We start from the raw sequence: 14,844 nt of genomic DNA, 5'->3' as shown, positions 1-14,844 counted from the left end.
CACGTGTGTGCTGTCGTGTGTTCTTCTCTGTCAGATCCTATGTGGTATTGGTAGCTTCGTGTGCATTTGAAAACTAATCTTTGCATTAACCTTTCTAGCGCAGGCGTTCTGCTAGCGGAACCCCTCGTCAACATTTTGCTGAAGGCAGCATGCAAAATTCAAAAATATTTTTTAGAAATATGTAACTTTCACACATTAAACAAGTCCAATACAGCAAATGAAAGATAAACTTGTTTTTAATCTTCCCATCGTGTCCGATTTCAAAAAGGTTTTACAGCGAAAGCACAACATATGTTAGGTCAGAGCCCAGTCACAAAAACAGAATTTTTTTCCAGCCAAAGATAGGAGTCACAAAAAGCAGAAATATAGATAAAATGAATCACTAACCTTTGATGATCTTCATCAGATGACACTCATAGGATATCATGTTACACAATACATGTATGTTTTGTTTGATAATGTGCATATTTATATCCAAAAATCTCAGTCTCAAACATCCGGAACTTTATGGAAAAAGCATAATCTGAGTACGGCGCTCAAAGCCCAATCCAGCAAAAGAAATATCCGCCATGTTGGAGTCAACAGAAGTTAGAAATAACATTATAAATATTCACTTACCTTTGATTATCTTCATCAGAATGCACTCCCAGGAATCCCAGTTTGACAATAAATGACTGATTTGTTCCATAAAGTCCATAATTTATGTCCAAATAGCCACTTGTTGTTATCGTGTTCAGCCCAGTAATCCATCTTCATGAGGCGTGAGCACTACGTCCAGACAACAACTCAAAAAGTTCCGTTACAGGACGTAGAAACATGTCAAACAATGTATGGAATCAATTTTTAGGATGTTTTTAACATAACTTCAATAATGTTCCAACCGGAGAATTCCATTGTCTGTAGAAAAGCACTGGAACGAGAGCTAACTCTGTCGGGACCGCGCATCACGAGCCTGAGACACTCTGCCAGACCAATGACTCATTGAGCTCCCATTCCCCCCTCCTTTATAGCAGAAGCCTGAAACAAGTTTCTAAAGACTGTTGACATCTAGTGGAAACCTTAGGAAGTGCAACTTGACCCCATAGACACAGTGTATTCGGTAGGCCAAGCTTTGAAAAACTACAAATCTCAAATCCAACCCGGAAGTGGGAAATCTTTCTCAGGTTTTCGCCTGCCATATGAGTTCTGTTATACTCAAAGACATCATTCAAACAGTTTTAGAAACTTCAGAGTGTTTTATATCCAATGCTACTACTAATATGCATATATTAGCATCTGGGACCGAGTAGGAGGCAGTTTACTCTGGGCACGCATTTCATCCAAAAGTGAAAAGGCTGCCCCCTATCCCAAACGGGTTTAATGGTATCCTGTTCTCACAGCTAATGGAATAAAATGTCAGTCTCAGCTAGGGCTGCACAATTATTCGAGTTATTATCGAAATTGCAATATTGACATGTGCAATATGTATATCGCAAGAGGTTGCAATTTATTATTAAGTGCCATGAATGTAACGTTCAAATGCAATGAGGGTCCCCTGGGAAACTGACCGACGCTGGTTCCTACCCTGTCACAACAACTTCTATTGTACCTTGTTTGTACTTTAGTTGTCATGCCAAACTACACCAAGCATAGAATAGCATAGAATCGGAATATTACTTTGGTAAACCAACAGTTTACCAAAGTGTTTTGATCTAAATTGCAAGTTATATCATCATCGCAATATTTGGTAAATATTGTGCAGCCCTAGTCTCAGCCCTACATCACATTGTTTTTTGCAACGGTGACCACAGGAGTCTTGTATACAGACAGGTCGTAACTGAGGAAATGCATCATGATCACTAAGAATGTGACAAAAAAAATGTGTTCACCTTAATTTTAATCTAAATTCAGACCCCCCCCCCCCCCCCCACACACACACACACACACATTGAGTGGATTGTTTAACCAGACATTTTGAGTCCGACTGTACAGTATTTTGTTTTTAAATATTATCAATCAGTCCTGGACTAAACAAATCCGTCTCCAAGGCGGAAAGCTGTGGTTGAAGTTGTGCACCATGTAGAGAACCAAAAGTGGGTTTGCCGCCAAACCAGTTGAGAACATTTACAACTGCGACCTGGCTAAGATAAAGCAAAGCAAAGCAAAAACAACAACACAGAGTTACACATAAACAAATGTACAGTCAATAACCCAATAGCTAAATCTATGTACAGTGTGTGCAAATGTAGAAAATTAGGGAGGTAAGGCAATAAATAGGCCATAGAGGTGAAATAATTACAATTTAGCATTAATAGATGTGCAGATAATGATGTGCAAGTAGAGATACTGGGGTGCAAGAGGTTAAGTAATAATATGGGGATGAGGTAGTTGGGTGTGCTATTTACATATTGGCTGTGTACAGGTACAGTGATCAGTAAGCTGCTCTGACAGCTGATGCTTAAAGTTAGAGAGGGAGATATGTCTCCAGCTTCAGTGATTTTTGCCATTTGTTCAAGTCATTGGCAGCAGAGAACTGGAAGGAAAGGCGACCAAAGCAAGTGTTGGCTTTGGGGATGACCAGTGAAATATACCTGCTGGAGCGCATGCTACGGGTGGGTGTTGCTATGGTGACCAGTGAGCTGAGACCAGGCGGGGCTTTACCTAGCAAAGACTTTTATAGATGACCTGGAGCCAGAGGGTTTGGCAATGAATATGTAGTGAGGGCCAGCCAACGAGAGCATACAGGTTGCAGTGGTGGCTAGTATATGGGGCTTTGGTGACAAAACGGATGACACTGTGATAGACTACATCCAGTTTGCTGAGTAGAATGTTGGAGGCTATTTTGTAAATGACATCGCCGAAGTCGAGGATCAGTAGGATAGTAAGTTTTACGAGGGTATGTTTGGCAGCATGAGTGAAGGAGGCTTTGTTGCAAAATAGGAAGCTGATTTATAGATTTCATTTTGGATTGGAGATGCTTAATTTGAGTGGATGGAGAGTTTACAGTCTAACCAAACACCTAGGTCCACATATTCTATGTCAGAACTGTCTAGAGTAGTGACGCTAGTCGGGCAGGAGGGTGCTGGCAGCAATCGGTTGAAGAGCATGCACTTTAAAAGCAGTTGGAGGCCATGTAAAAAGTGGTGTATGGCGTTGAAGCTCGTCTGGAGGTTTGTTTAGCACAGTGTCCAAAGAAGGGCCAGATGTATGCAGAATGGTGTCATCTGCGTAGAGGTGGATCAGAGAATCACCAGCAGCAAGAGCGACATCATTGATATATACAGTGAAAGGAGTCGGCCCGAGAATTGAACCCTGTGGCACCCCCATAGAGACTGCCAGAGGTCCGGACAACAGGCCCTCTGATTTGACACACTGAACTCTATCTGAGAAGTAGTTGGTGAACCAGGTGAGGCAGTCATTTGAGAAGCCAAGGCTATTGAGTCTGCTGATAAGAATGCGGTGATTGACAAAGTCGAAAGCCTTGGCCAGGTCGATGAAGACGGCTGCACAGTACTGTCTTTTATCGATGGCGGTTATGAAATCGTTTAGGACCTTGAGTAGTGGAGAAGGTACGGTGGGATTCGAAATGGTCGGTGATCTGTTTGTTAACTTAGCTTTCAAAGATTTTAGGAAGGCAGGGCAGGATAGATATAGGTCTATAACAGTTTGGGTCTGCTTGCAAAAGCTGAAACAGGGCTGTTTCCCAGAGTTAATCCTAGGTGACTGTATTATTCATTACTACATTGATTTAATCAATAGGGTTTGTGTTCTTATTGCTTAGTCATGTTCTTTGATACAGGCTCCAGGCGTCTACAGCTCTGATTCTGGTTGTTCCTGTTACATAGGGTGCTGCAACTCACTGACCTCTTTCACTCCTTTTGCAAGCTGGCTCATTCGGTATATTTTGTTCCCTTTTTTCTATTTTCTTCTGTTTGCAACCACAGAGATGGAACAGTCAGTTTTGTGTTTGTCTGGTGACGTTTTAGGTTCATTTGACAAGCTGGACTCTGTTGATCTCTGCGAGTGTTTTGTCTGCAGTGTGAGTGGATGTGATTGTATCAACAGAAGGAAGCTGATACTGATCAAATGACTGAAATCACTGCATTACCAATCAGTCTTTCCTTTATTTCTCACGAATTGAATTGTGTGGCAATTCCTTGTCTGTGGAAACAGTGGGTAGTTACAACCTGGGTCTGTGGTAAGTGTGTAGTAATGGCCTTGTGTTCCAATCCAAATACTGTAGGTCAAGTCTTCTGCACCCCTGACCTTTTTAGAGGACCTGACTAACTCCATTGTTACCTGGCCTCAGCATTAGAAGCCATAATGGCACAAAGTCTGGGGGGATTTTCCTCAAGGAACCGTTCTAGGGATGAATAAATGAAAGGCTAGCACAAACGCAGCTTGACGGGTTTCCAAAAAATTTGCTTTAATTTGAAGCGCCACAAGACCACCGCTAATAAGCTTTGTAAGCGAGCACTGCGAGAACACTTAGAGCAGTCTTTGTGCATAACTAGACAATATTATGCACCCGTTTTGTATTATTTTTTATTAATAGAACTGGGTTTGCCTGGCAGGAAGGAAGCGGGAGTGAAAGTTGACATTGTCATGGAGGACGCCACATAAATCATATGAAAACATGTGATCTTGGATACAATCAAGCTATTTTAAGTAGCTTTCAATGGGAACAGTAAGTCTTCTAACAGCAGTGTGTTTGGCTGCAAGGTTTGTGTGTATGTATATGAAATGTATGTTAGCCTTCAGGAAAGAGGAAGTGAAGATCATAAAGTGCATGTGCCAAGAGGTGGGTGCACGCTACATCAACCAGGTTAAAGGACACCCCACCCATTAGTCCCAAGAGTGTGTCTAGCTGTCTGTTTCGCTTTTTTTTTTTTTGTCTTCATGAGTGTCTTGTGTGTTCAAGTGCTTGCAGATGTTTACTTGTAAATCCTGTAGCCAGAGCAGACTATTAGACCAAAACCTAACAGAGCTTATTTTCAAAAACTTGATGAGAGATAGTGTATTAATGAAACTGAAATATCGCATCTCAGTTCCTTGTTGACATCACAGGGTTAGATGAGAGGATGTGAGTCAGTGTTTGTGTTCCATGCGTTCATGATATGCAGGTTAAAATTAAAATACCAATATATTTGACAGGTCAAAACACAAATGAAGCATTGATGGACATTTAGATAGCTTGCTGTTGCTAGCTAATTTGTCATGGGAGATTAGTTGCTTATGGTCTTCTTTTTTTTTTGCCCATTTTGAGTCCTACAAAAACAAATGGGTTTTCTACTCTGACAATTAATCAATCCACCCATAGATGGGAAACCTAGTTAGATTTGAGTAAGATTTCTCTCATTGAAGCTTTCTTTTCCTTCTCTGGATTTTAAATGGTGTTTGGCAACCAACTTTAAGTTTTGTTACTTCCAACTGGACTGGAATGTGGACCTCGTTCCTCTTTCAATCACCCACGTGGGTGAAGTGGCGCGTTAAGCGTCTAAAATAGAGCCAAGTTCTTTTTTAGCGCCTGGCTACACAGGACGCACGTGAGCAGTTGGGATGAAATGATTGAATAACATGTATATGTACATTTATTTTGCACGCAACGCGGCTGGTTTAGTCACGTCTTAAAATGTTCAATAAGACTTTTAACACTACTAACTTGTTTGGGGTAAACTTGTCGTTTTTGAACTCCAAGCACAGATAGGACACATGGAAATTAATTTCCTTAGGCTTTAATCATGCAAACACTTAAAAATATATATATATATATTATGACAAGGCATGTGTGAGATTCAGTTATAATCTAATGTTCTCCATCCATGGAATTAGTCCACTGCACCACCAGGTTGGAGCTAGCATGCCATATTTTTTTTTACATATACAAAGCAACATTCCCAGAAAGTTGTGGGAAGGTTGTATACAAAATAACCATTGGACAACCGACAGCAGTGGAAAGTGTGAGCGACTGACTCACCACAGCACTGATGCTGTATGTGAATATGTGAGTGGGTGGTCAGGTTCATTCTCTTGCACGGTGAGTGGGAGAACGCCAGGTGATAACACAGCACCAGATAAGTCTGGACTCCCATCTGCGTTCAGAAGTAGACACCTCCCAACTGCTAGGCATTATTTGCTCGTGGAGGAGAAGCAGGGAGGCTGTGTGTCTGAGGGAGGGGTTGGGGGAGGGTAGCCTGCTGGGTCGAATTGGCTGAGAGGTGCAAATGTCTTGCTTTCAACTTTTTCTAAACCATTCAGTTTATTTTACCATAAATTTGAACATCGTGTTCTTGGTGTCACCCTTTGGTCAATTAGGGATGTGTGATTTGCGCACACAGCAAAAAGGCTGTAAATGATCTCACATAACAGGCTTATCATGTGTACATACCACCTAAGCAGTTTTGTTATGCATACATTGAGAGAGCACAACAAACGGAATCTCTCCATGTTCTCCCTGGAGGCTGTGCTGAGTGATATTCAAACCAGAATCAACCAACCTGTCTACTGCTTCTATGGGTTCACTTACACAGGATCTTGGAGGTGGGCGACAAAATGGGCCGGTGTTGCGTCGCCTATGACGTCATAACCGTAGCAAGCTCAGTGGTTTTGACAGCCAATAAAACGAGCTGAAAGCACTCTATTCCCCGACAATCAAACTCGTACATAACACAAGTAATGGTCAAGTTCAAGACTGGACAAAGTACAGCATGTCGGTGACCAATTCAAGAACATAGGCGACTTTAGAGATACCGCGAGGGATAAGAGTGCCGTCGGGTATAACTGTTTGTGGACATACATTCTTACTGGTACATTTTTGCTATGGTTCCTTCGCTCTGCAAATAAGATGAATTATTTAGTCAACTAACCTTCAGGACGTTGTCCAGTGAGTAAATACAGCGCGTTCACTCGTGGATTAGGAAACATTTGCATGAAGGCTAATTTATCTATTAGATGTTCATCAGTCTACTCCGTTTTTGGAACAAATTGTTATAGCATAAGTAATTGATATTCCTGTGAAATGGCATAATATAATGCGGTACTGTACTATCTATATTCGTTGCATACATTGTATGTAGCCTAATATTGTATGATGATGGTTACATTATTAGCCTACAGTAAGTGCTGCAGAGCGCGCTGCATTTTCTGGCGTTGTAGATAATGACAACATTGAACGGTGTCTGTCTCTTGGGGGTTATTTACAGGCGTTTCCTGTACCTGAATTATCCTCCTCACTTTACAGATCCAATGCATTGGTTGATAGTGTTCTGGGAACCATCTGTTGACAGCACGGAACATTGAAGGTCAGTACAGTATGTTCCGTTCTTTTCACTTTAACTGACTTCTTGCAGCTTCTAACAGATCAGCATCGTATGACTTGTAGGCTGACGTTGTTTAAAATGTCTTGATTTAAGATATCAGTTTATTTTGTATGCTGTTGACTCATCATGTGTGTTACTTGCTCTTATTACATTTCCCAATGCAATGTTCCGCAGCTGCACAGGTACAGAACATCGCCGCAAATCACTTATGTGATAATGTGACTTTAGATTAGATCAAATGGTAAAAAATCTGTGTTGTAGTACTCTAGTCCAGGACAGAACGCGACTCGGATGAAAATCTCTCTTTGTTGCATAATTTAACATACTAGCTACAACAGCAAATGTTAGAGAGCTAAATTATCTAGATATCCTAACAATGTAACAGCATCTAGTATATTAAAACAATTATTGGATGGCAGTTTAGCACTGTAAGTACTGACTCGTGACTATAAAGGACTCGGATTTAATGTGATTTCAGGGGTAGAAATATGTTTGATGTTTTAGTACACATGTTGGGTGGCTACCAAGCAGAAATGCAACCCATGCTGATATTGGCACAATGATTCTTTCTCATTCCACCTCTAATCTTTCTAATTCAGGTCCATTGAAAAAAACGTTTCTCTAAATGTTTGTATTTTGTCTTTTCTTCTTCAATCTGTACTTTTTTACTCTGCTTCCATCCTCTCCTCCTCCCTGGCCTATAATACACTAATTCTTCCCAGAACCCCTACCCTGTGTGTTTTCCAACCTGCCTCGTCGTGAACGAGAGACCGAAAGGTGCAAAAGAGAAGGATTTTGGTGCCACTCATCTCAGTAAGAGGTTGGGTCAAAGCCAATCATGAACTGCTTTGGATCTCCCCCAGGCGAGGACGTTCCCCCCCCACGTTCCAGACGCTCCGCAAATAACATGGCCGCCAACTCAGCGACACCCCCCTCTGACAGGCGCTTCCTCATCTTCTTCGACTTTGACGAGACCATTGTGAATGAGAGCAGTGATGATGTGGTGGTGCAGGCGGCACCAGGGCAGAACCTCCCCGCCTGGCTGAAGGACACATACCGGCCGGGCCACTACAACGAGTACATGCAGCGCGTGCTGGCCTACATGGCAGAGAAGGGCGTGACCGAGAGCGCCATCCGCTCCGTCATCGAGAAGATCCCCGCCTCTCCCGGCATGCTGGCCTTGTTCCAGTTCCTCCGCCACCGCCCCCCGCAGGACTTTGAGGTGGTTCTGGTGTCTGATGCCAACACCTTCTTCATCGAGTCCTGGCTCCGCCGCGTTGGGGCCCGCCAGCTCTTCGTCAAGATCTTCACCAACCCTGCCACCTTCGACAAGGATGGCCGGCTGGTGCTGCGCCCCTTCCACTCCCACAGCTGCCTGCGCTGCCCGGAGAACATGTGCAAGCAGGTGATCTTGAGGGACTATGTGATGCGGCGTACACAGGAGCGTGGGCGTCCGTTCCAGAGGGTATTCTATGTGGGCGATGGGGCCAACGACTTCTGCCCGTCTCTGATCCTGGGGCCCCGGGACACGGCGTTTGCCCGGCGGGACTACCCCATGCACCGGCTGATCACTGAGATCCACGAGGCCAGGCCAGGGGAGTTCAAGGCTGTTACTGTGCCCTGGGCCAGTGGGGATGATGTGGTGGAGCGACTCAGGAGGCACGCAGAGGAGAAATGATTAAGCTAGGGGGTGGGGGGGGGGGGGGCTGCTCACACACATACACAAATACTCACACACACACAGCAAATCACATTCCCAGATCAAATACCCACAAAACCACATACTGACACACAATGAAAATCCACTCTACGCTCAAGAATAGAGCATGCCAATTGAACAGGCGTTTTGATATTGCCTGCGACAGTATCACACTTCCGCTCAGTCCATCTGTCTTACTCGGACTCAGCCACAGAGCTAGAGATACTGTAGTCTTTCAGTCCACCTCTTCACACTCTAGGCTTGAAGCAATCAGAAACACCAACCCAGGAAAGGCATCAACTCTGTTAGTTATTACAGGGACCTTATGCCTTAGTTGATATCCTACCAGTCAGGGCAGTATTGTCAGTCAATCTTTTAGAGGGATTGATCCTCTTATGCTGGATTGAGAGGGAAGAGGAACAAACATCATTGACTGAATAGGGGGTTCTGCAGTGATACATTTAGGACTGATGTATTACCTATATTCCTTTGTTGACTCTGAGCTCTATTGGTTTATTACAGTTTTCCTCAATTGCTAACAAGCGTCGGTCAATACTGAAGCTACTTTTTCAAAACTCTTCACACAGTCTGCATTACCAACATGCATCGTGGCCAAACAGTTCATCTCACCTCAAACCACTTCATACACGTCTCAAAATAAGCTCGTTCGACCATAACTCTGGCAGCAGTTCTCACTCAAAACACACTGACCTAAAAAAACACTAACAGGGAGCATTACATAAATGTACTTCTCTTTGAATGATTTTCCACATGAATCAGTATTTCATTATAGAATAACACCGTGACTTTATTGACTGTACTAAAGTGTATGTAACAAGAATGAATCAGAAATGCAGCAATTTGTGTCAATAGCCTTTATTTTTTTCTATGTCTTTGCATATAGTCATTTACTTGTGAAGAATAAAGTTGAAACAAAAAACAAGTTCCTGAAATTCCAGGGCTGCAATAATTTCAAAAAATGTATAGTATAATCACGTACAGTACTGTGACGGTTCTAGTTCTCCCTCTCTCCTGCATTTGGCCACAAGTTCTCAACATCACATCTTACGTCTTCTCTGGCAAAGCATCTTGGGAAGTATCTTCTGGAATGTCTAATTCAACCCTGGCAGTCTTCAGGAGAAGAGTCTCCACACCCTGCATTCATGGTGTCCAGTAAGGACATCTGGTCATGTGTATGGTGGTCATAAACCTTCCACCTCCACGCAGAGGAAAACTCCTCTATGGGGTCAAGGAAGGGGGAGTGTGGAGGCAGGAATAGTACTGGCATCCTGGGATGTGCAGCAAACCAGTCTGTGACTGCAGCAGAGTGGTGGAATGTTACATTAACCCACACAACGACGGTAGGGGAGTTTCTGGCCCCTCTCTCCTCCGCTGGCACGAGTCGGTTATGCAGATTCATCCAGAAAATAAATGAGCCTCTCTGTATTGTAGGGGCCAATGAGTGGTTTATGTAACAGCAAACCATCATTGGACAGTGCTGCACACATTGATGTTAGCTCCTCTCTGGCCTGGGACTTCCACGGTTGCAGTCTGTCCAATCACATTTCTTCCCCCTGCGGCGTGTTTTTGTCAGATTGAATCCAGCTTCATCCACAAAGATGAATGTATGTGCAGTTTGCCTGGCTTCCATCTCCATGAATCTCAAACACAGTAAATCCACAGTTTTACAGTACTTTATATTATGCATAGCTGTGTATGTACCCTGTTTGGTTATTGAACAGACATCTTACCTGGATATATTGATACCAGAGTTCTTTCACCGTTTCTCTCAAAGGGTACAACTGCTTCCTCCTTATTTAACGTTTCTCTAGGACTCTTATTTTAGGTTTCTCTAGGACTCTTATTTTAGGTTTCTCTAGGACTCTTATTTTAGGTTTCTCTAGGACTCTGGCCATTGTCGTTGTGCTGACCGTATTCACATTCCCAAAAGTAATATTGTCTGCCAGCACTCTGTCCCGAATTTCCCACAGTTTTATTGCATTGTTGCCAATCACAATGTCAATTTCCTGCGCATCTGATAATATTCTGCCTATGCTGTGGGAGGCAACCATTGGATCCTACTGAAAAACACAAAACAAATCAATCCATTAAATGTCAGTACATGTAAAAATGTGAACATATTGTATTGTACTGTAATATATAGTTAAATTATTATTGAAGGATGCACATCTCACCTGTTGAACACTGCAGATTTGGTTGCACCCTTAAACCGGCTTCTCTCAAAGAGAGACCATGGTTTACAACATGGTCAATAATTGTGGCCCTTATCTAATCAGAGACCACCGCTCTTGGTCTTCCTCTCCTTTGTCCTCTACACTGTCTCCCTCTCCCTGTCACTCTTCTTTCCCCACCAACCTGTCTTCCTTGATCCATGTTTCCAAACTAAATCATTCCGAAGCCGTCCTCTTTTGTCTGTTTAGTAACGAGCCTAAAAACAGGACACTTGGGTAGGCTTTCAGCTGAAATTGCAATCAGCTGTGTTTGGAATGATTAAATATTCTGCTGAGATTTTCTATGTTTCAATCTGGTTACTGCAGAAATGCACGACATTTGCCATCATTCTGTTTTGAATGTGTTTTTAACAGTTTTGGAAACAGTGTGTTAGCATTTGAAAACATGCTGCAAATATATAGTTTTGCAGGGGGTGGAGTACGAATGGATGCATTTTGTGTGAAAGATAATTGAAAAATGATTCACAGTTTGGTCCACATACACTTCCGTTTCGCTGACTGTGTGAAGAGTTTTGACAATGTGACTTCAGTATTGACCAATGCATGTTAGCAATTGAAAAAACTGTAACAGTCTGACTGTAACAGTCAAACTGGGTCAGTAGGGCAGTAGATCCGGTTAGTTAGTGTCCCGTTCTCTGACTATAGCCCTCTCCAGTCCACCCAATGGCATTGTCGATGCTAAATGAATGGGTGGCTATTCCAGTGTAATTCTTAAATCTTATATTATCAATAATAAATTGTGTTGTTTACTTGTTAACAGTGCTCTTTGTGAAATAGGGAATTGATGGCTGATCAGGGAAAATGTAATGTGATAACATCGCCATCTACTGGCAGACCTACAGATTGCAAGTGGAGACCAGTTTTAAAGTTTTGGAAAATAAGTTGAAATGAAACAGAAAATGTACTGTACCATATGACATAGCTATATAACTAAATATTGTCGTTTTTAAAACATGTATGTATTATTTGTGCATGTCTGTTTTTAATATGTAACACGTACTTGTACCTACATGTTCCACCACCAGCAGGAATATAAAGCCATGAACTAAACTTCTGAGTCTGTGCATTAATTGTGTCCTATCCTAACACACTAATTGCACCCCACTATATTTCTCTCTACGCATAAATTCCACTGGAAACTGTTCATTGACTAAGGCAGCAGCACAATAGGCTTGAACACCATTTAGATGGTGACTTAAAATATGACTTAGAATACTCATAATAGTCGCATACTGATTTAGAATATGCTACAAATACCTAGTTGTCTGGTTAGACTGTAAACTCTCCTTCCAGACTCACATCAAACATCTCCAATCCAAAGTTAAATCTAGAATTGGCTTCCTATTTCCCAACAAAGCATCCTTCACTCATGCTGCCAAACATACCCTCGTAAAACTGACTATCCTACCGATCCTCGACTTCGGCGATGTCATTTACAAAATAGCCTCCATTACTCTACTCAATAAATTGGATGCAGTCTATCACAGTGCCATCCGTTTTGTCACCAAAGCCCCATATACTACCCACCACTGCGACCTGTACGCTCTCGTTGGCTGGCCCTCGCTTCATACTCGTGGCCAAACCCACTGGCTCCAGGTCATCTACAAGACCCTGCTAGGTAAAGCCCTGACTTATCTCAGCTCGCTGGTCACCATAGCATCCACCTGTAGCACGCGCTCCAGCAGGTATATCTCTCTGGTCACCCCCAAAACCAATTCCTCCTTTGGCCGCCTCTCCTTCCAGTTCTCTGCTGCCAATGACTGGAACGAACTACAAAAATCTCTGAAACTGGAATCACTTATCTCACTCACTAGCTTTAAGCACCAGCTGTCAGAGCAGCTCACAGATTACTGCACCTGTACATAGCCCATCTATAATTTAGCTTAAACAACTACCTCTTCCCCTACTGTATTTATTTATTTTGCTCCTTTGCACCCCATTATTTCTATTTTTACTTTGCACATTATTTCACTGCAATCTACCATTCCAGTGTTTTACTTGCAATATTGTATTTACTTCCCCACCATGGCCTTTTTTTGCCTTTACCTCCCTTATCTCACCTCCTTTGCTCACATTGTATAAAGACTCAATTTTCTACTGTATTATTGACTGTATGTTTGTTTTACTCCATGTGTAACTCTGTGTCGTTGTATGTGTCAAACTGCTTTGCTTTATCTTATCCAGGTCGCAATTGTAAATGAGAACTTGTTCTCAACTTGCCTACCTGGTTAAATAAAGGCAGATTTGTATCTCGTTCCAGTCATCGGACACCCCATAACTTTGCAATGATCAATGAACAATTATCAATTTCCACAACAAGCACTGAAATAATTATAATTGTGCCAACACTGCTTGAGTCCCTGTGGATTTATCCATTTTGTATTATAAGCAGGCCTAGCCTATCTAGAATATATACAGTGCCTTGCGAAAGTATTCGGCCCCCTTGAACTTTGTGACCTTTTGCCACATTTCAGGCTTCAAACATAAAGATATAAAACTGTATTTTTTTGTGAAGTCCCATAGTGCGGCGCACAATTGGCTCAGCGTTGTCCAAGGGTTGGCCGGGGTATGCCGTAATTATAAATATTAATTTGTTCTTAACTTACTTGCCTAGTTAAATTGAATAAATATTAAATAAGTAATGATTAACTTAACAGGGTGGTGAACGTGCAAGGTGATGAGCTTGATGCTCCTTTCCAATAAACATCAAGGGTCTCATTCTTGTGACATGATAATCGATGCTGGGATGCCGTTTGACAAATACAAATAATATCTATTTTAGAATAATAATCTCATAATGTAGGTAGCATACCTGCACTGTATCTGTGAGCTGTTGGTTAGAGTGCATATACCAAAACCACAGTGGACACATTTGCTGTATAACTAAAATGTTTTTGTGACAAACCCATCAGTAGAGTTGAAAATGCGATGGAAACCCATTTAACTTGTATTTTTCATTTGGTACATGTGAATTTAACAGCAAAAGTTATTTTTATGTGCACTATCTCATCAGGCACAGCCTTTTATCTGCAAAAAGTCAGTTTGATGGAAACATTTCTGATTTAAACAGATTTAATGGAAACATTTTTGGTGGGAAAATTCTCATATTATTTATGCATATTTAAAAAATATTTGCATAAAAATCTGTCATTGTTTGGAAACCTAGCTACTGATAAAATATTTTTTACTGATAAAAGGTTGTTTTTTTACAGTGTTAGTTTCATTAGCTGTTGTACAATAGGATCCAAAATATAAGAAAACATACATTTGAGAGCACTGGGCCTTTATAAAATAAACCTACAAATCCATCTAACACAGATATTGCCTTTCAGTACACAAATATCGATTCTGGGTCATCTCGCTTGTTGTTCATGTAAAATATGCGCCTGCACAAAAAATGTCGCCTGGACTCGATACTTCGGGCGCATGAACATTTTCTTCCAAATATATTAGCAAATAAAATATCTGTGGACTTTAAATGTTATATTATTTTCCTAAAACAAATCACTATATATATTGTTTTATATATATATATATATATATATATATTTAATGCATTTGTACTTTTACAATAATATACAATCAGGCAATGTGA

General features: G+C 41.7%; 1 protein-coding gene across 9 annotated transcripts; it reads left to right on the top strand.

Moving 5' to 3' along the window:
* The first annotated feature begins 6,561 nt into the window (after window positions 1–6,561).
* Window positions 6,562–12,299, top strand: LOC110485158 (putative phosphatase phospho1). Of its 9 annotated transcripts, none has more exons than XM_036940927.2 (3): window positions 6,562–6,785; window positions 7,220–7,280; window positions 8,021–12,299. In XM_036940927.2, the coding sequence occupies exon 3, from the start codon at window positions 8,137–8,139 to the stop codon at window positions 8,974–8,976; it is 840 nt and encodes a 279-aa protein (XP_036796822.1). In that variant the 5' UTR covers window positions 6,562–6,785; window positions 7,220–7,280; window positions 8,021–8,136; the 3' UTR covers window positions 8,977–12,299. The 9 variants fall into 9 exon arrangements, with proteins under 9 accessions (XP_036796822.1, XP_090052434.1, XP_036796825.1 ...); XM_090196308.1 differs by having other exon boundaries at window positions 6,582–6,862; window positions 7,182–7,280; XM_036940930.2 differs by having other exon boundaries at window positions 6,603–6,862; window positions 8,162–12,299.
* The last annotated feature ends 2,545 nt before the right edge of the window (window positions 12,300–14,844 follow it).

This window comes from Oncorhynchus mykiss, chromosome 13 (genome assembly GCF_057628025.1).
Source record: "Oncorhynchus mykiss isolate SJ-2025 chromosome 13, ASM5762802v1, whole genome shotgun sequence".
Classification (NCBI taxonomy): Eukaryota; Metazoa; Chordata; class Actinopteri; order Salmoniformes; family Salmonidae; genus Oncorhynchus; species Oncorhynchus mykiss.
The sequence above is the reverse complement of the archived record's forward strand: the minus strand, read 5'-3'. Positions and strand labels throughout refer to the sequence as shown.

What these genes read in the sequence shown, in the direction of transcription:
- LOC110485158 (XM_036940927.2), top strand. Translation starts at nt 8,137, where the DNA reads ATGAACTGCTTTGGATCTCCCCCAGGCGAGGACGTTCCCCCCCCACGT.